This window comes from Pteronotus mesoamericanus, unplaced genomic scaffold, assembly GCF_021234165.1.
Source record: "Pteronotus mesoamericanus isolate MK-2021 breed Mesoamerican mustached bat unplaced genomic scaffold, CSHL_Meso_final contig_130, whole genome shotgun sequence".
Lineage (NCBI taxonomy): Eukaryota > Metazoa > Chordata > Mammalia > Chiroptera > Mormoopidae > Pteronotus > Pteronotus mesoamericanus.
This window is the reverse complement of record NW_026555060.1, coordinates 22372673-22393262: the sequence shown is the minus strand read 5'-3', so window position 1 is coordinate 22393262 and position 20590 is coordinate 22372673. Positions and strand designations below refer to the sequence as shown.

General features: G+C 38.1%; 1 protein-coding gene across 2 annotated transcripts in view; it reads right to left on the bottom strand.

Annotated features, from left to right (window-relative positions):
* The window catches only part of LOC129084371 (cyclin-Y-like protein 1), a 40954-nt gene that overhangs the window by 10498 nt on the left and 9866 nt on the right, over positions 1-20590 (bottom strand). Inside the window, exons 3-7 of one of the 2 annotated variants that reach the window (XM_054590588.1) lie at positions 20088-20130; positions 9417-9506; positions 6440-6475; positions 3041-3092; positions 1856-1975 (exon numbers count right to left, since the gene is read on the bottom strand). In XM_054590588.1, coding sequence (XP_054446563.1) covers positions 1856-1975; positions 3041-3092; positions 6440-6475; positions 9417-9506; positions 20088-20130 — 341 coding nt within the window. The remainder of the gene's footprint in view (positions 1-1855; positions 1976-3040; positions 3093-6439; positions 6476-9416; positions 9507-20087; positions 20131-20590) is intronic. The other variant, XM_054590596.1, reaches the window with a different exon arrangement.

Sequence of the window (20590 nt, the reverse complement as noted above, 5' to 3'; positions counted from 1 at the left end):
ACAGCTACAGTCTCTTCTCCCCAAAGCAGCCAGGACAGCTTTTTTAATTAAGAGTACTTCACTACCCTGTTCAATGTCTACCCAAGGTCTCCCATCAAACAAATAAAAATTTAACTTCTTCCCATTGTCTGCAAACTACATGGCTCTATTACATAGGATATTACCTTCTATGACCTGATCTTTTACATTCTTCCCCTCATTCTACACTTTGCCCATATTGGCCATACCTCCCTGTTCCCTGAACACACAAAAGATGTTCCTGTCTCAGAATCTTGCACTTGTCTCCTTTGTCTTTTCTTCCTCATTTCAGTCAGGTAATAGTTCAAATGTGACCTCTGTAGAGAGGCTCTTCCTGATTATAATACTACTTAAATAGTAAGCCCCTGTAATCACTTTATCACTTTACCCTTCTTTATTTTCTTCGTACTTACTACTACCCAAAATAGTGATCTTTTTAAAAACACTCACTTAAAAAATAGTTTTGTCCTCCTCACTAGAATATAAGCTCCACAAAGGCAAAAGCTTTATTCAGCTTTTTCTTTCCTCTATCCTCAGCATTTAGATCTGTAAGGACTATCAGCACTTAACGGACAAGTTCCCAGGAGTGGCTTAGAGTGGTAGGAAAACCAGGAGAAAATAAAAAAAGTGATCAAGATAAGTGAGGTTCAAGAAAGACAGTGTGGTCAAATGTTGACTGCTGCCCAGCAGTTGCTCATTCCGTAAATATCCACTAAATACCTACCCTTTGTCACTATTCTATCTTCTACACACTTATTATTCACATGCTTCCTCTGCATTTGAACAGCTACTCTTAATTCCCTACCTCTAGCTCAGACTCATGTTTTAATTCCACATATTCAAATGATTACAAGAAACTGCCACTCACTGTCTTGCAGGTGCATCAAGCTTAACTTGTCTGCAAAGAACTCACCCTCCTCCAACCCAAATGCTCTCCTTCCTGTATTACCTAGTGCTGCATATGGAAGTACCACTCCTGCTTTTCTCGAGCATGTGCTGAGCACTCCAAATGGCTGGTAGCTCCACGAATAGGCCTGTGTCTGATCCAGTGCCTATTGAGGGGTCTCCATTCAGAAGCACAGGCTGAATCTCCAAAATTTTAATTGGATGCTAAAGGAGGAGGCACCCACCTAAGTATTCTTCCCCTTCAGAACATGCAGTTGACTGTACCCTGTAAGGCTTTGTGGGGAGGAGTAATACAATCCCGACTACTTCTTAATACAGCAGGACTGCTTACTCCAAATGTTAAAATCTTACCATACGAATTCTGTATGGATGACACAAAGGTCAGTGCACAGCTGCAGCTCAGAAGGCAACTGGCAAAGCCCCTTTAAGCTCTACCAGCTCTACAGTCCTGGACAGCTTCACAGGCAGGCACAAGAGGAGAGCAGGGATGGATTAACACCCATCATCCAAGGAACAGAAAATTTAGAGCTATTGTTCTCAATCAGGACACACAAATACAGCTTAGGGCTCAGCTTAAAACTACACTGAATCAGTCTCTGACTGGGGACCAGATGGTTTTGTTATCGCTGTATCCTACCCCCTGTTTGTGTGCATGTGTGTGCACGGCACGTACATGTGTCTCCTGAGGGGTGGAGGGAGAAACCAGAAATCTCTCCTTCTGCCTTTAATAGCAATTGCTTTGTGATAAGAAAAGCAAGGATGTTTTAAATTATAATAATTCTTAAGCTCAAATGTGTGTATTTTACTTCCTTTGATAGGTTTCTCTTAATAAAGTTCTGATGATCATTTCAGGAATCTACTTTTTTTTGAAAATTAGGATCATATCCTGTGGACAAGAGAGAAAAGGTGCTTTCTGAAAGAATTGTCTTACCAAAGTTGTTATTGCATATTCAGCTCTTAGCTGTGTGGCACTGAAGAAAGGACTAATAAACCTGTAAATGGATTCAGGATCAGGATCACGATTAAAGTATTCATCTGGAACAGTTTCTTGCTGATAAGAGAAAAAAAAAATGCAATATAAGTATGCACTGAAGAAAAATATTTAAGTACTCTTATGATAACAGTCTTCTAATTGTGCCCACATGCCCTTTAAAATAATTTTGATTGGATGACATGTTTCTTAGTCTTTTAAATAGAAAGAGCGGGACCTGAAAAAACAGTAGTGATTCCATACAACCACTCATTAAGAGAAAAATATAGGCACATCCTCAGAAAACTTATGTTTCTTTCCACCTTCCCCTACAGAATTCCATCTAAATATAAGTTATTTTAAGGCTCAAAAGTTTTACTGATTGCCATGTCATAATTCTCTGCAATCAACTCTGAAAATACATTTTCAGTTTCCTGTAACCATCAGGCTCTAAAGCTGAGCTGAGCTGTGCTGCACAGTAGTCACCAGCCACATACTGCTATAAAGCATCTAAAGAAGTTGAAAATTTTTGTCATTCCAATTGTTTCAAAATTTAAATAGCTGTTTAATTTTCTTCCTAGAGAGCATGACATATATGTCAGGTTTATTTAAAATATTTATATTGTTTCCTGCTACTGAAAATTAGCTTAGAAAAAGATATTTTGCCCTGGCCAGGTAGCTCAGTTGTCCGAGCGTCCTCCCTATACGACAAGTTTGTGGGTTTGCTCTCCAGTCAGGGCACATAGAGGAAATACCCAATGTATGTGTAAATTACAAGTGGAATAACAAATTGATGTTTCTCCTTCCCTCTTTCTCTCCCTCTCTCTCTCAATCTCTCTACCGCAAATCAACAAATAAAAATTTAAAAAAACCCAAACATTTGTTTTGGGGGCATGTTTACTCACCTTTACCCACAAATTATACAAAGCTGCCACTTAGTTCTTACTAACATATATCTTATACCACACTCCTTTTGTAAAATAACTAGATACAACATGGGGTAGGGAAGAAAACTCAAAAGAAGATAATTTTGACTTCAAGTTGGAGGGAGTCATCTTCTAGTAATTAATTTAAAAGCAAATCAACATGAGCTATAAACACAATTGTATGAAAGGAAAATACAACGTCAATACAACTGACACTTACTGAGAATGGATGTAATCTTTCATCAAAAATATCCTCGGATCTATTTGCATCTCTAGAAAATGAGAACGTGTATTTAAAACACTAATTTAGCAATTGTTAATATCTTCGTAATAAACACATCTGCTAGGAATAGAGAGAGGGTTGGAGGGAGAAGTTTTACCTTCAACTAAGAGCTTCTATTAGTTCTTCTTTTGGATTCTGTAAGTGTTTTCTGACCTCTTTTTACTCAGCACATCAAATTCTGTGAGATCTTTTCTACAGTGACCAGTCAGAGTTGCCTTTATAAGCAATGACCATCCCTAACAGACAATGTTAGTAAACCAAATATATTTCTACTCCTCTAACCTCACATTGGAATACACGAGAACATTTTAGAAAGCAGTAGTGGTGGGCAATAATTGACGTGAATATGAAATTCATGTTTTTTTCTGTTTTTCTCTCTCATTACTTTCCTATATTATATTCTTTTTATTTTAAAGATGTTATTTATTTTTTGAGAGGGAGAAGAAGGGGGAATGGAGAGGGAGAGAAACATGGACTGAGAAACATTGACAGCTCAGCAAGGGGAACACTGACCGGTTGCCTCTCACACGCCCCCAGCTGGGGACCTGGCCAGCAACCCAGGCATGTGCTCTGACTGAGAATCAAACCAGCAAGCTTTCGGTTTGCAGGATGATGCCCAACCCACTGAGCCACACCAGTTAGGGCCCTATATTATATTCTTGATATGTATTTCTTCTTGTCAGTTTTACATAGTTTGAGTTAAAAACTTGCTTTTTTATTTTAAATGTGACTTTTTTTTTGTTTACCACAGTAACACACTCTACTCATTTAAATGGTGGTTCTCCAAGTGTGTTTTGCAGGTCTCTGGTTCCCCTAGACCCTTTCAGGAGGTCCATGAGACCAAAACTGTTTTTATAGAAATATTAAAGCATTCCCTACTTTTACACTGACATTTGCAATGATTGTATAAAAGTAAAAGTCAGCAAAACTGGTTTCTGAGCATGAAATCAAGGCAGTGGTACCAAACCATATTAGCCGCCATTCTATTCTTTACTGCCACTTGTTAAAAAAAAGAATTCTGCTTTACTTAAGAACATCTTTGATAGAACAGAAATAATTATGTTATTAAATTCTGGTTGTTTTTATATTCTGAGTAAGTGCAAAGTATGTATGAAGCACTTCTGAATACTGAAATGTATTGTATTAAGGAAAATCACTTGAGACTTAGCTGTGAACTGAACAGACCACTTTTCAAGTAGAATAACATCTTTATTTGATAGCACAACCGTCATTCTCTCAAAACTGAAAAGTGAGCCTGTTGCTTCAAGGAAAATAACTTGTGTATTTGTTGCCAATGACACAATTCAAGCTATCAAGCTAAAAATCAAGATTGGGGAAAACCTCTACCTCAAAACTTGTACCCTTTTTGTGAGCTTGAAAGCTTTTCAATATTTAAAGACTATTCTGGTAAGAGTGGTGGTAATATGATACTAATAAAAGTAGGTTTAAACACTGTATAAAGAAATGTGACCCAATACTTTCCAAATGACTATTGTATAATATTACTATAAAATTATGTGCAAGTAAAAAGATCCATTCAGCAAACAAGATATATGAACGGGTATTAATTTAACAGAGACCTTACTACAAGTTCACAGATATGACTTAAAATTCTATTGTAACTAATTTAAGAAACTAGCACTTGAGGACTTTTGGTACAGTATCAAAGAATATCCCCAATTTTCTGAAGGCTTTAGAAATGCACCCTTTTCTAGCCACAAAGTTATATGAGGCTGGGTCTTCTTCATATTGTTTCCTCAAAAAAATTTATTGAATGTTGGGAAACACCCTGCCTGGTTTCAGGGACTGTAGCCTTGCCAACAGGCAAGAGGGTCCCAAGGCTGGAAATAATGAAGGAGGTCTTGGGAAAATAGGCCACTGAGGAGACAAAACCTGTCCCCCTGGCAAAGGTGCAGCCTCTGCCTCCCTCACATCACCCTGCTTCGCCCTGTGATGGTTGGTTAGTCAAAGACAGGTAAGATTCCTCAAGAGCAGGGACAACCTAAGCCAGACACGGCTGGTATGGGCAGCAGACAAGGTCTTGGGGGACACAGAATGGGCAAAAAAGACCGCATCTGTCGGCTCAGCTTGGACAAGGCCAGAGTCCTCATTCTATCTGAAAGAAGTCTCCTTATCTCTTGGTGGCTCTGCCCCACCCACCTGGCTCAGGCTTGAAAAAATACTAAAGGCAGGTACAGCCCTAAACTGGATCGGGCAGTTCCCGGGGACAATCAGGCCTAGAGGTAAGTGCCCTGAAGCGTGTTTGTTCTTCCCTCAAAAGCTATGATAACCAGCTCATACTGGGAAGGAGATTTACATTATTCATAGACCCTGACCTGAGGCAGATCTCTTGTGTTCCTCCAATTGTTATCTAAGATCTCTATTTGTTTTCTGTAAACATAGCCTTTTGACGATGATTGATGAGCTTTGCCTCCATACCCCAGTGCATATGATTCACAATGAAAGCCTTTGAACACATGGGCTTGGGACCTTCTCCACTAGAGGGGATCGCCATGTCCCCTCTCCTGGCAAACAGAAATGTTTGCGATGACTCGTGTTTTTCCCCCCATCCGTGACAACCCCGGGACAGGCTCTGTGGGATTCAGAGCCCCACTCCCTCCTCAGCTGGCCCCAGACAGTGACCCTCAGATCTGGGAGCCCCCCGCGCAGTGCTCCCCCGCAACCATTGAAATGATTGAAGTAATCACAAATGACTGAAGACAGGGTATACATGAGAATCAACTGTCTTTTACTAAATCAGATACAAGGGGACTTCCAAAAATGTAAATGACATAATTTCCACTCAACTCTTCATTGTGGAAAATAATTCTTTCTTATAACAAATTATGTTAATACTATTATTCCAAATCAGGGGTGAGTTTTGTCCCCCAGGGAACATTCGGCCATGGTTGGAGACCTTTTTTTTGTCACAATGTGGGGTAGGGAGAGGGTACTACTGGCACCTCCTGAGTAGAGGCCAGGGATGCTGCTAAATGTCCTATAATGCACAAGGCAACAGCCACAACAAAGATTTATCTATCTCAAAATTTCAACAATACTATACAAACCGTGTTTTAACATACAATGGACTTATTTTTAAATCCTCACTTTCAATTTCTAACACAGTAAATATCAATATAGCCCATGTAAACAAATTCTCTTTGGGATCCTCAATAAGTGTTAAGAGTGCTAAGACAAAAACAAATGATTCACTTCACTAATGTAATAAAAGCATTCTATAGTTTGCTCCAATAGTGTCTATAGCTATTACCTAACACTAAACTTTATGTCTTGTAAATTTATTAGCTAGAATAAGAAGACAGATTTAAAACTCACCTGTTCTTTATGTGGTAATAGAGCGCTAAAGCCAGGCTGTGGAGGAAAAAAAAAAATTTAGCAATTGATTTTATGTTAGGTCTGATGACAATTTTTACAGGGGGTTGTAGTTGGGGAAGACCTTCTTAGCTGCCCAGTGGCTATGAAATCCTCATTCAGGACAGTATCACACGGGCACTTTTTGCTTTGTTTTTGTTCTTTGTCTTCTAGCAAAATTAGGAAAATTAAAATGCTAGGTAATATGTTGTCAGAAGACATGTTTTGGTTGATTTTTATGTTATTACACAGCTCTCCTGTCATATGCCCTTCTGCCTATAGAACCTTTTGTCCTGCACAAGTTATATCTATTTGTACACATGCCTAAATTTAAGCCATACAGTAGTTTTTCCATCTACCCATCCACTTTCCACCATGTCCCTAAAGGTTAGTAAAATGCTCTATACCAAAAAACATCATTTAAGATCACTTTTACATAATTATTAGAAAATTTAATGGCAAATATAAGAACCCACAAAATTAATAGGTCTAACTCTTCTAAAATAAGTAGTGCTAACAATGCAACATAATAGTACACAGTGTGATATTAATAACATATATTTCTAAACAAGTTTAAACGAAATTTTCATGAACTGATGGAAGTCCTCGGATACTGTGTAAATTACTGTATTCCTAGGTTATTCACAGATGTTGTGTAATATGGAACAAAGGGGTAATCTAGGTTAAGTCATATGCTTCTCCTCCTTGCCCTCAGTATCTATTATAAAAGGAAACTCAAAATAATTGAGGGAAAGCAAATCTGCATTTGATAACTAGGTCTGTAGAATGTTAGCACTTGTAAAAAGGTTTACAATATTGTTAGCAACCAAGATGGGTACTTTTATAGTGCTTTAAACCGTTCCATCTTGAAACTGATTTTAACATCACAGAGTTTGAAGTATAGAAGCCGAAAAGGACAAATGAACTATTGATGACATGTAATTCAACAACCTCTTTTACAGAGAAGGTAACCAAGACTGAAGTGATGTGGCCCAGGTCCCACCAATCCTGAGAAGCAGTTTTCTTTCACCGACACTCTAACCAGGCAGTGGTTCCCAAGCTTGGCTGCACATTGGGATCATCAGAGGAGCCTTAAAAACTGCCTGGCCTCCTCCTTTAGGTGACCTCCTCCTCCTTTAGGTGACCTGATTTAACTGGCATTGGGTATGACCTGGGATTGTTTTTAAAGCCTCTCGGGTGACTGCAACATGCGGCAAAGTTTGAGAACACACGGATTAGGGTTAAAATCAGAATCACCCTCATGCTTTTCTCCATGTAATTATGCCTCCCGCCCTTCCTCAGCCTATCCGAAGGGCCTGTGAAAGTGTGTCGGGGGAGGGGAAATGGAATGTATGTGGTAGAGACGTATATTTTGAAAAAATTTGTGTAAGTGATTCTGGTAAGTCTTACCCCACTGAGACCAATAGCCCATAATAAACATTTTTTCAAAACCATTCCTAAAAGCAAATTAGCTTTATTTAATTTTCTCTGTAAACCTTAATTTAACCCATCAATAGTAAATGCACTGAATGATCATTTTCAAAACTTGAGAGCAAATTAAAACTTACTCTACTTACAAAATTTAGACTGATATGGAGATAAGCAGCATAAAAATTACTTGTATGAGCAAGGTTAATCTTTAAAACTACTTTTGAATTGTATACTATAACATAAGAATTTTTGAATTCAAGAAAGGCTATGGAATTCAGCCAAAGTCAAGTGGGTTTTTTACACATGGATTTCATGTCCTGGCTAAATAAAAACATCCCGTGATTATGTGATAGGTGCAAAGTTCAGGACTTTAGAGAGACATGGGGCTCAATTTTTGCTGAGACACAATCTGATCTCAACTATTGTTATGAGTGAGAGAAGAAAGTTACATTATTATGCTTGTGAACTTGCTGTTTGTAATTAATGAGAAGTTACTAATAATTTGATTAGCAAAAAAAAAGCTGGTGCAATGGAACAAAATTAAGTTTATAAGCAAATTATGTTTTTAAGACTGAAAAATAAAATTAGGAATGAGAATATTAATATTTTCAAGAAGTATTTTCCAAAGTGTGTTCTGAAAAATCAACACTCATATCCCAGGGAGACATTCATAACGTGCCAGTGGGATTCTGGAAGCTCTTCATGCTATTTTGGTTTGATTTTGCCTTTAAATAAGCTTGAAAGTTTCATCTTAATGGTATTTCTAAAGTGTATTGCCAATCTCTCATTTTTTTCTGCTATGATTTTCTTATAAATGGACTGATAAGAGTATTTTGGAGATATATTTATATATCTCTACATATACATATATAACTAAATTTAATATATCTATTAAATGAAAACCTTAGTTGAACAAATTTTATCCACAAGGAAATTAACTTGAAAAGTTTTTCCTTAAGGCTGGTTTGATGCATTTTTTTTTTTTCCTGGAAGAAGAAGTGAATTTTAATATAGAAATAGTGCAGGAAAAAAATGTACAATGGGGGAAATCTGACAAAATACAATTAAATTTAAATGCAGATACACTCTGGTGTCAGTAGGGGACAATCTATTCCTTCTTCCAAGAGTGGCTTCTAAAGCAGTACACACTGTTTTAGGCTTGAATCTCATAAAGAAATGCTTTTTTCTACAAACATTCAATAAAAAGCACCTCTATTTTCATTGTGTTCAACTATGTCTCAACAACAGTAATGGATCATATAAAGATAAATACTTTGGGAGGGATTTTTTATTTGCTAACTGGCTTCCCCTTCTTCCCCCCTATTCTAAGAATAAAATGGAAATTGAAAATTTATATTTATGTCCTTGAAATCAATATATGATTGACATCAGTTTCTCAACCTGATCACTGAAAGGACAATCAAATGATTAAAACTATATATGGGTAGGATGCGCTCAGCATAAGGGGGTTGGTCTGTTAGTGAGCCCTGGGCCGCCTATTTGCACTCACCATTGTACAGTGATCCCAAGATTAGGCTGGCAAATTGTGCTGTCATCTAAAAAGATTGTTGAGCACGAGCTGTACTTTTCAGTAACATGACTTAGAGCTACCTGAAGGGAAAGAGAAAAAAATTTTTTTAAATGTACAGAATTGTGGGTTTTTTTCTTGGTTAAAATGTCGATCGATTAGGCACTAAGATTTTTCTCATGCTCCTTGCACTGCTTTAGTGTGATATCATGTGCAGCTCTGTGGAAAACCCCGTAGATGCTCTAACTTCCACAGATGAGATTTGATGAATGGGTTCTAAATGCTACCCTTGACATTGTACCTATAATCGAACCTGGCAAACACCTATGATAAATTCCCTTTACAATAATGTAAAACATTTAGAATAAGATTTCAGTGTTTCCTCCTTAAAAATGAAAAGCAGCTGAGATTTCTATTTCTGCTATTTAGTGTAAACATATATAATTAATAAAAATTAATATTTATTAAAACATAATGCCTTATATAATATTAAAGCAAGAGCATTTTTAGGGAAGTAACTGAAATCCAACCCTAAGTACTAGTTCAGGAGACAACATGACAAAACAAATGTTCTCGAGGCAGAGGGGTGTGTGTTGCGCTGGGGCTGCGCTGTGGCTAACAAGCTAGGGGGCCAGAGGTCCCTTTGGGCATCAGCTTCCTCATCTAGAGGATAAAAGAGTATTGCTTTAATATTCTTTCCAAAAAACAGATAAAACAACTCTGAGAATTTAACTCTCACTTCACTTTTAAATAAGACTAAGTACATTACTCAAATGAGAACCTCAGAGATAACTTTCCACTCATTTCTAAATGTTATTGATTCTATTCCCTCAGTTACTTGACGCTCATCAGGACCCTGCCTTGCCTCACTCATGCTGCTCTCTCTGCCTACAAGGCCTTTTTCTTCCTCCTTTTCCCAGCTAGTTGAACCTCGTCTCCGCATCTGCCTCCAGGATACTTCTGCCAGCAGCCACACTACAACTCACACATCTTTGTGTACACTCATACATCTAAGTCACCACTTGTTGCATGGTATGACTTGCTTACAGGGAATCCCCCTCATGAAAAAGAAAGTTCTCTAGGAAAGGGACGACTCTTTTTTTAAAATATTTTATTTATTTATTTTTAGAGAGAGAGGAAGAGAGAGAGAGAGGAAGAGAAACATCAGTGTGTGGTTGCCTCTCATGTGGCCCCTACTGGGGACCTGACCCACAACCCAGGCATGTGCCCTGACTGGGAATCAAACCAGCAACCCTTTGTTTTGTAGGCTGGCACTCAATCCACTTAGCCACACCAGCCAGGGCTGGGAAGGGAGAATTCTTCCTCCTACTGCCAGCTATTGAGCACAGAATCTGGGACAAATTAGGAATTCAACAAATGTTTGACAAATTATTTAAAAATCTATTACAAATGGAAGGTAAATCTTACTACAGGCACAAATTAGAATTTTTCTGCAGTGGTATCCAAGAGGAAACAGTAGATTTTTGAGACCCTAGGGAATAAACTATCTTTAAAACACTTTAGAAGTATTCATTTATTTTAAAAGTACCCATTGATTATAAGGAGTTCAATAATACAACAATAATCAAATATGGAAATAGCCTAAACTATGTTAGGACATCCTGTTACGGTAAAACCAAAATATAATCACAGTCACTGTCAGTAGTTGAAAATAATAGTAGCATTCTTTAATATCACAGAATATCAACAATTTTAATATGCTTGGTTTTGTTAGCAGCAAAATGGCACCAGATGCTAGGCCTCAATCCTTGAGTTTAGCTGAGAAAGAATACAGAGCCAAGAGCTCAAATTATAAGAGAAAGTTTATTTATAAAGTCATGGAGGTAGATAAAGTGAGCCAACATGGCTGCGTGGACTCAGGAAGAAAGTTACAGAGGCAAAAGAAGGGCCCTTGGAACTTAGGAGAAAGAAAACAAGGATATACACGCCTGGGGGAAGGAAGTAGAGGTGGAAAAGTGTGGGCATGCTCCAAAGTGTGCCTAAGAAGGTGGTGGGGAAAGCCACAGACGAGAGAGAGACGGAGGGAGGGAGGGAGAGAGAGCACGAGCATGAGCTGGGTCCTTTGTTTTAAGGGTAATTTTACCTAAAGGCAGAAATTTCAGGGGAAGTCTCAGGGTAGGATCCCAAGAGAACATGCATCAGCTTTCCAGGTGTGTCCTCGGAGGGTCATGGCCTCCACTGACTGATTGGTGCCAGGACAGGGCGCCATCAGTCATTGCAGCGGGTCCTACTGTCAGTCATGGTGTCACCCCACCTAGTTTTGCTGCTTTTCTGGGCCTAGAGCTAAAACACAACTGAGGCCTAGATGTTACATCTAGTTTGGCCAAAACTCTGTCTCTGTGGCCAACAGACTAAAGCTTTGTTCCTAAGATTAATTGATGCAGGTCAGAACCTCATTCTCCCAAGGGCTTAATGCTTGAGGGAGTGGCAGTGCAAGGGCCTGTGTGGGAATTCTATGAGGCTATTCTCCAGCCCCCTTGTTCTTCCTCTGAGGGGGTCGATGTGATAGGGGAGGAAATTTCAGAGGAGGGGCGGAACCACATGGCCAGTGATATGAAAGGCTAAGGGGTCTAACCTATGAGCAGCAACATGCTAGGGGAGGAAAGGTCACTCTGGAGGCGAGGTGCCACCCTACGATAGTTTTTCAAGTTTTGTCTGTTGCTAGGCACCCGGCGCTTTCCCCCCTGGTGACTTTCCGTGCAGTGGCCTATTGTTCCTGCTCAGTTCCTGTCTGCCTAACTGCCTACTCTATCAGTTTTGTTGTATTTTTATAAACTAATTCAGATAAGCCTTCCTTCCTCATGTTAATATAAAAGAGCTTTCATCATGCTGTCATACTTCCCCATCAGTATCCCTCACAAATGCACAAAAGTTAGGACAGGGAGAAAATCGAGCTAGGTGTTATTTTTTAAAATGAAGAGCACTTAAACATTGCCAGCAGCCAAAAATCAGGAATATCTTTATATTATATAAAACACCATTTTGCCTGTTTCATAAGTTTTACTTCAAAGCCACTTATTCCTCATTAAGCAAAAGTTCCAGATGGCAGATTTTTTAAAAGAATCACTATTGGGAGGAATAAATGCTCCTTCAAGCTAGAAACGTTTTAACTTATAGCAAAACTCTAATATGTTCCATAAGCTATGCTGTTAACATGTTGTTTACTTTTGGGATCTCAAAACAACAACAACAAACAAATACTGCATAAAATATAAAAATTCATTCAAATACTTTTATTCTAAATGGAAGGTTACCTTTCAAGATCACTTCCATGAAGGTATAATGTGGCACACAGTATACCATAACAAAGTCAATTAGACCAAAAACCTATATATGGGGTAGTAAAAAGAATAGAGAAAAATGCACCAAAATACAGACTAGTTGGTAAAGCTTTGGGTGATATATGCTCCCATTTTCCTCTATTTAAAACTATTTATTTTATGAATATATGTTGGTTTGTCTTTGAAAATATTAGTCCTAAAACATTTAAAATTTTTTAATTAGACAGGGATCACAGCCCTATAGAGACTTATTCAGAAAATCAACAACTTCTAGTCTACTGGCTAGGTCCAACCAAAGGAACACGGAACACTTTGCCATCGGTTCAGGCCTACTCCCAACTATTCAAACTTTTCAGTATAAAGTACCTACTGTTCCCTTGAGGGTGGTAGAATTAAGCCTCCTAGCAAAGCCTGGATATATTGGCTCCCAGAAGGTTACTTTCCCTTCATCCTGCTTAAAAATTTAAGACAATTGTTCTTTATGGTTAAACCCTTACTATCACTGGTTTACAACCTCAATAAACTACACTGAAAAACATAAAGATAAAAAATGCAAATACTAAAAAAAATTCAAAGAGCAAAATACTATGGAAAATTTAATGTTAATAGGCATTTCAGTTGGTCACTAGAATAGGCAGGGACAAAAATATCCTACTGTATCTTCCTTCATTCATTTGGCGCTAATGACAGAATAGATGGATTTTTATAATCTTCACAAGAAAAGGGAGGAGTTATTTAGTAGACTTAAAGTTAAATAGCAAAGAACAGGAAAAAAAATCATACCTAGAAATTTAATAAGTGACATTCCAAACCTTACCATCAAGTCAAGTACCTGTTGAAATCCTGCCCCCATCTATTGTGACTATTAAAAAATAAGGCTGAAGTTTACTGTTTTCCTTCTACTTTTTCATAAGTTTTGAATATTAAGAATTAATGACTTTTAATTAACTTAAAATTTTCTAATACTTTATACATTAATGAAAATGCTCTCTGTTGCAAATAAATGGAACAATATGACAGAGTGTATGGTTTGAATAGAATTCTTAATCAAGGCTTTAGTAGAAAAGTATAGTATGCTAATTACAGGTATAACCAAAAATATTCTCAGAATTAATACCATTAATTCTATCGAATTAAAGTTTTAAGCTTTGATTTACTTTAAATATAGGTTCTAAATTTCAGTTCAACGTGGTGGGTTAACCACAAACCTATTTCTTCTCCTCTTCCTTTCAGAGATATCTCATTAGAATTAAAAGCATAAAAATAGAAAAGCTATACTGTATAAGATAAACAGCAGATGATTTTTTTTTTAATGTTTGAAAGTTGAAGACTACAAAAAGGAGTGGTCACTGACATGGCAGAACAAAGGACAGGAAACACAACTTTGGTGCCTAACAAGAGTACCTGGAATAGGAGTAAGAAACTAGTTTGTCTTGCAGAACACAAGGCAGGCTCAGAATTTGGCCCCCAAGTTCTTGTAGTGAAGCCCCATCAGCTAACAAAAGTTCTCACTCCTAGTGCTTCCACGTATATACCAAAAGATAGTCAGGGACCACCAGACATCTGAGGAAAACCAACAATACAAGTAAGAGAGGTCAAAACAGAATGGCTATTATCAACAAGACAAGTTATAGCAAGAAACCCTTATTCACTGCTGGTGGGAATATAACCTGGTACAGCCACGTAGAAAACAGAATGGAGTTTCCTCAAAAAATTAATAGGATTACCATATGATCTAGTAATCCCTCTTCCGAAATTTGAAAACATTTATTGGCAAAGATATATGCACCCCTATATTCGTTGCAGCGTTATTCATGGTGTCCAACACATGGAAATAACCAAAGTTTCCTTCGATAGAGGGAAGGAAAGAGATATGGATATCTCTTTGGATAAAGAAGATATAGCACATATATACAGTGGAATACTACTACTCAGCCATAAGAAAAAATGAAATATTGCCATTTGCAACAACGTGGATGGACCCTGTGAATATTATGCTAAGCAAAATAAGTCAGTCAGAAAAAGCTAACCACCATGTAATTTCACTCATGTGTGGGATATAAAAGTAAAATGATAGACACAGACCACAACATGGTGGTTACCAGAGGGAAGGGTGTGGGGGCTTAGTAAAAGGTAGAGGCGGCCAAATATATGGTGACAAAAGATATTTTGACTTAGGGTGGTGGGCACTCAATGCAATATACTGATCATGTATCACAGAAACGTACATTTGAAACTAATAGAATCTTATTAGACAGTGTCACCTCAATAAATTTAATTTAGAAAATAAAATAAAAAAATAAAAATCTGGCTTCCGGTCAAGATGGTGTAAGCAGACATGGCTCGCCTCTTCACATAGCCACATCAAAATTAAAACTAAAATATAGAACAACAGTCACTCAGAACCATCAGAAATCAAGTTGATTGAAGTCTGACAACTATGGAATTAAAGAAGCCACATCCATCCAGACTGGTACGAGGGTGCAGATGTGGAATAGACTGGTCCCTCACCCACGTGTGGTAGATAAAAATTCGGGAGGGATATCTCAGGAGCAAAGAGTCCCAGATCCACACCAAGCCCCACAGCCCAGGGTTCCAAGTGCCAGGAAGATAAGTCCCCACAATTTATGACTGCAAAAACCAGCGGGGGTTGAGGTGATGGAAGAGACTGCTGGATCCCCAAGCAGTTCCTCTTAAAGAACCCACACACAGACTCACCTACTGAGACTCACTCCCTCTGAGTTCTAGTACTGGGGTAGCAGCTTGAAAGGCACTAGTGGTAAACAGGGAGAAACTGATGTGTCTGACATGAAGGTGAGAAGACGCCATAGTCCTTTTTCTAAACCGTTCCCACAGAGCTGGCAAGCTAGTGCCATATCTGAGACTCCATCAACCTGGCTAACACTATTTGACCCTCCTTGGAGATCTCTAGAGACTCCGCCCCACCCAACTTCCAGGCCCACCCAAGTTGCTTTTCACCACTTCCTAAATCCTCTCAAACAAGCAACAGCTGGCCTCAGTAACCCACAGACCTGGCACTAGCGGCAGCCAGCCTAGTTTCACAGCTTGGCTTCACCTGGGAATCTTGAAGCCCAGCACAAGTAGCAGCCATCTGAAATTGCTTTACAGCTTAGGAAGGGTGGCTCGGGCAAAACACAGGTAGGGGCTGACACTGGTCTGCACCACCTGAGAAACTCCAGGGCCAGCGCACCCAGTGGACGGTTAGAAGCCATGTCAGAGCACCACCAACCTTCCACTGCACAGCTGATCCTCTACGGAGGGTGGAGGTTGGCGGTCACTGGTCACAGCCAATACTTGCAGCTGACTGGCCTGAGTAAATACCTCCCATTGATCTGCCAACACCAACCAAGGCTCAGCTGCAAGAGGAGGGTGTAATCAGCTCACACAAATGGTGCACCTTGAGTACCCAGCTTGGGTGATAGGGGAGGCTGTGCCACTGGACCCCACAGGACACCTGCTACATTAGGCTACACTACCAAGACACGGAGTCAAGGCAGCTCTACCTACTACATAGAAACAAACACAGGAGGGCTGCCAAAATGAGAAGACAAAGAAACGTGGCCCAAATGAAAGGATAGATCAAAACTCCAGAAAAAGAGCTAAACAAAATGGAGATAAACAATCTATCAGATGCAGAGGTCAAAACACTGGTTATAAGGATGCTCAAGGAACTTAGTGAGGACCTCAGCAGCATAAAAAAGATCCAGTCAGCAATGAAGGACACACTAATTGAAATAAAGAACAATTTACAGGGAAACAAGAGTAGAATGGATGAAACCGAGAATCACATTAATGATTTGGAGCATAAGGAAGCAAAAAACAACCAATCAGAACAAGAAGAAAAAAGAATACCAAAAAAATGAGGATAGTATTTTCAAAAGCAGCATCTGGGACAACTTCAAGAGGTCCAACATTCGCATAATAAGGGTGCCAGAAGGAGAAGAAAAAGAGCAAGAAGTTGGAAATCTATTTGAAAAAATAATGAAAGAAAACTTCCCTGATTTGGTGAAGGAAATTGACATGCAAGTCCAGAAAGTACAGAGAGTCCCAAACAAGATGATGCGAAGAGGCCCACTCCAAGACACATCTTAATTAAAGTGCCAAATGTTAAAGATAAAGAGAGGATAAAGAGAGGACCTTAAAAGCAGGAAGAACAAAGAAGTTAGTTATCTATAGGGGAGCTCCCATAAGACTGTCAGATGATTTCTCAAAAGAAACTTTGCAGGCTAGAAGGGATTGGCAAGAAATATTCAAAGTCATGAAAAGCGGGGATCTATAGCCAAGATTGCTCTACCCAGCAAAGCTATCATTTATAATTGAAGGGTAGATAAAGAGCTTCCCAGACTTGAAAAACTAAAGGAGTTTATCATCACCAAACCATTATTACATGAAATGTTAAAGGGACTTCTTCAAGAAAAAGAAGATCAAAACTATGAACAAAACAATGGCAATAAATACAAATGTATCAACAATTGAATCTAAAAAACAAACCAAGCTAACAAGAACAGAGACAGAATCATGGATACTGAGAGCATTTTGATGGTTGCCAGATGGGAGGGGAGTGTGGAGAAAAGGGTCAAGAGGTAACGGAATTAAGAAGTACAAACAGGTAGTTACAGAATAGCCAGTATAGGAAATGGACTAGCCGAAGAACTTATACGCATGACCATGGACATAATCAATGGTAAGGGGACTGCCTGAGGGGCTGAGTGGAGGGGGGCAAAGGGGGAAATAGCAAGACAACTGTAATAGCATAATTGAGAAAATATAATTTGAAAAAATAAAAATATGAACTCATAAAAATTTGAAGACATTTCCTAAAACCTACATGCTAAGAAGATCACATTTTTTAGTGATTACTTTAACAGAGCAACTTAGAATCTATGTATCAGCAAACAAGTTGCCGTATGGAGGGGAGAACTATTGCATAAAAAAAGAGGAAAATTAATGGCATTGATAAAATTCAGGAACAAATAAAAACTTAAAAATAAATCTTAACCTCAGAAAGGCAAAAAATGCATTGTAAAAGAATGAAATGCTATTAAAAAAGAATGACAGAATATAAAAGAACACTATAAATTAAAAGCAAGATAGACAAAATAAAGAATTATAGAATGGTTGGAGCATACAGTGAAGGAAGTATCCAGGAAGTAGAAAAAAAAAACAAAAGGGAAAACAAGGGGGAAAATAATTAGAGATCCATGCAGGAATGCATGTATAAGAATTCCAATTCTTGAGTAATAAGAATACTAGAAAAAAGAGGGAATAGAGAAAATATCAAAGAAACAAACAAAAAGATTTTCACTAAGATCTGCAGTCTTTTTTCTTTCTAACCCTCACCCCAGGACATTTTTTTCATTGTTTTTAGAGAGAGACGTGGGGAGAAAGGAGTGGAAAGAAACATCAATGCGAGAGAGAAACAGAAGCTGGCTGTCTCCCAGAGGCTCTTGGACTGGGGATCATATGTGCCCAGATTAGCGATCAAGCCTGCAACCTCGTTATGCACCAGGACCTGGAATTGAATGCACAGTGTTTCGTTACAGGATGACACTCCAAACAAATGAGCCATAGGTCAGGGTAAGATCTTCAGTCTTAATGGTTGCAATGAAATGAAAAGGTATGTACCAAACCATAAAACTTTCAGAATCCCAGGGATAGAGGAGGTCTAAAAGCTTCCAGAGAAGAAAGGGATGGGGTGAAAATGATTAGAATTGGTGCTATACAATGTATCTATCATACTGGTGTCAACAGATTTAAGAGCAACACTGTAATGAGGAAAGAGGAGAAATGTCTTTAGAATTAGAATACTTAATTTTAACCTAGAATTCTACACTTTATTAAATAGGAGGCATTTCAGAGAAGCTAGCTCTCTAAACATTTCTATCTATGTATCCTTTCCCAGGGAAATGTGCTCCAGTAAGACAAAGGAATATAACAAGACAGGGGAAAACATGCAATCTAGGCTAGCAATTTTTAACCAGTGTGACGTGGTACACTGGCGTGCTACAAGAATTTTTAAAACATGCACAACCTGACTATTTAGTCAGGAGCGCTGACCTCTTTTCCCTTAGTCTGTCAAATAAAAAAATGACAACAGTCAACACAATAGCCCTCCAGTGTGAATGAATCAAAATTATACCTTTTTTGTCAGATTGGCAAAAAATATATTTTTTCGTGTGCCACAGAATTTTAGTAATTAGTTTGTGTGCCATGAGTTGAAAAAGGTTGAAAATTGCTGATATAGGACATAGGGGGTCCAACACAAGAGAGCAGCTATGTGAGATCTCAAATGACTTCAAAAAAATATGGCCCCCAACCACTCCCCACTGCCAAAAAAAAAACCCCAAAAAACAAACAAACAAACAAAAAACAGGAACAGAGCAGGCCTGGGGAAAACCAGTCTATACTAGAGCAGGATAACAAAAGGTTGCAGAAGACTGTTTCCAATAAAAAATGTAACATGTGTCTAGGAAATGGAAAATATTTTTGAGAGGCCTGTGACAAGTGTCACAGCATTTTTGGAAAAAAATAGCTGTTAGAAACAGGAAAATATATATGGTCAAAAAATTAATTCCAGATACACAAAAATGAAGCCTGACTAGGTATTAAGTTAATGTAGTATTTCTATCTGATAGTCATCTTTCTCTGTGAAATTACTAGATTGTTAGGCACCAAAAGAGTTATTTTTGGAAGCAGGGAAACCAGCCTGCTCATTGCATTTGGCTACGGTAGATCACGTTAACGAGGGAGGGGGAGCAGACTGTCCTGGAGAAGCGTGCAAGCGCTCAGACAGCAGTTATGCTGAGAAAAAGACTGGAGGGTGCATTAGGAGGCACAGCCAGACATCTATATGACTCAGCAGTAAAAAATATTTCCAGAGTCATAATAATGTAAGCACTGGTTCTGATTTAATAAACACAGTAATACATGTGGAGGGGACAGAGGGAGGGACACCAGGCCATGGAGGAGCGAGAAAGCCATGCTTTCACCTGCTACGACAGGAAGTCAATAATGCTAAAAATTAACTTACCTATTATGTTGTTCTTCATTTTGTTAAAAAATAAGGTTAAAAAATTTAGGCAGCTCTTAATACCACAACTTTGTTATTGAAATTTAACTTAAATGTCAGAACTCTTAAAAAAAACAGGGGGCATGACAAAGCCAAAATCTTTCCTAAATATGTACAATTGATAATTAAGATAATAGAAGAGATTTAGAAAATCTACAAAAACAGGTCCATGCTAATGATACTGGGTACATTACATATTTTTAAAAATCATGGCAGACAATTTTGAATTAAAATAATTAGTTTCTTACTTAACTTTTCAACTGTTTACTTACATGATATGAATAGTTCTTCCTTTTTCCTCGTACTAAGAATAAAAAAAAATTAACTGATCAATGCTGGTAATAATGCCATAGAAAAACAAAAGTTACTGATTATCTGACAGATTACCAACATACAAAATAAGACAAATTTTATTTTATTTTTAAATTTAATTTCTAATAAATTTTTTAAATTTAATTTTTAACAAAGTTTATAATTTAAATCACCTGGAAAGATTAATCCCATAAAGTAAAATCTAAAATCTAACTTTTACTTTTTGACCTAACAGATATTCCATATTAGGTACAAATAAAAGTCTCTCCATATACAGAAGAAAAGGACAAAGCACATTGAGCCAGGTGAAAAACTTAGCTAATAAAAAAGTTTACTTGTGGCATATCTGAACCACTATTCAGTAGTAGTTTCTAATTTTACATGTACACATATACCCACCTTACTTGAATCACCAGGTCTAACAGTTGACGGCTCAGAACCAGTTTCTGGTC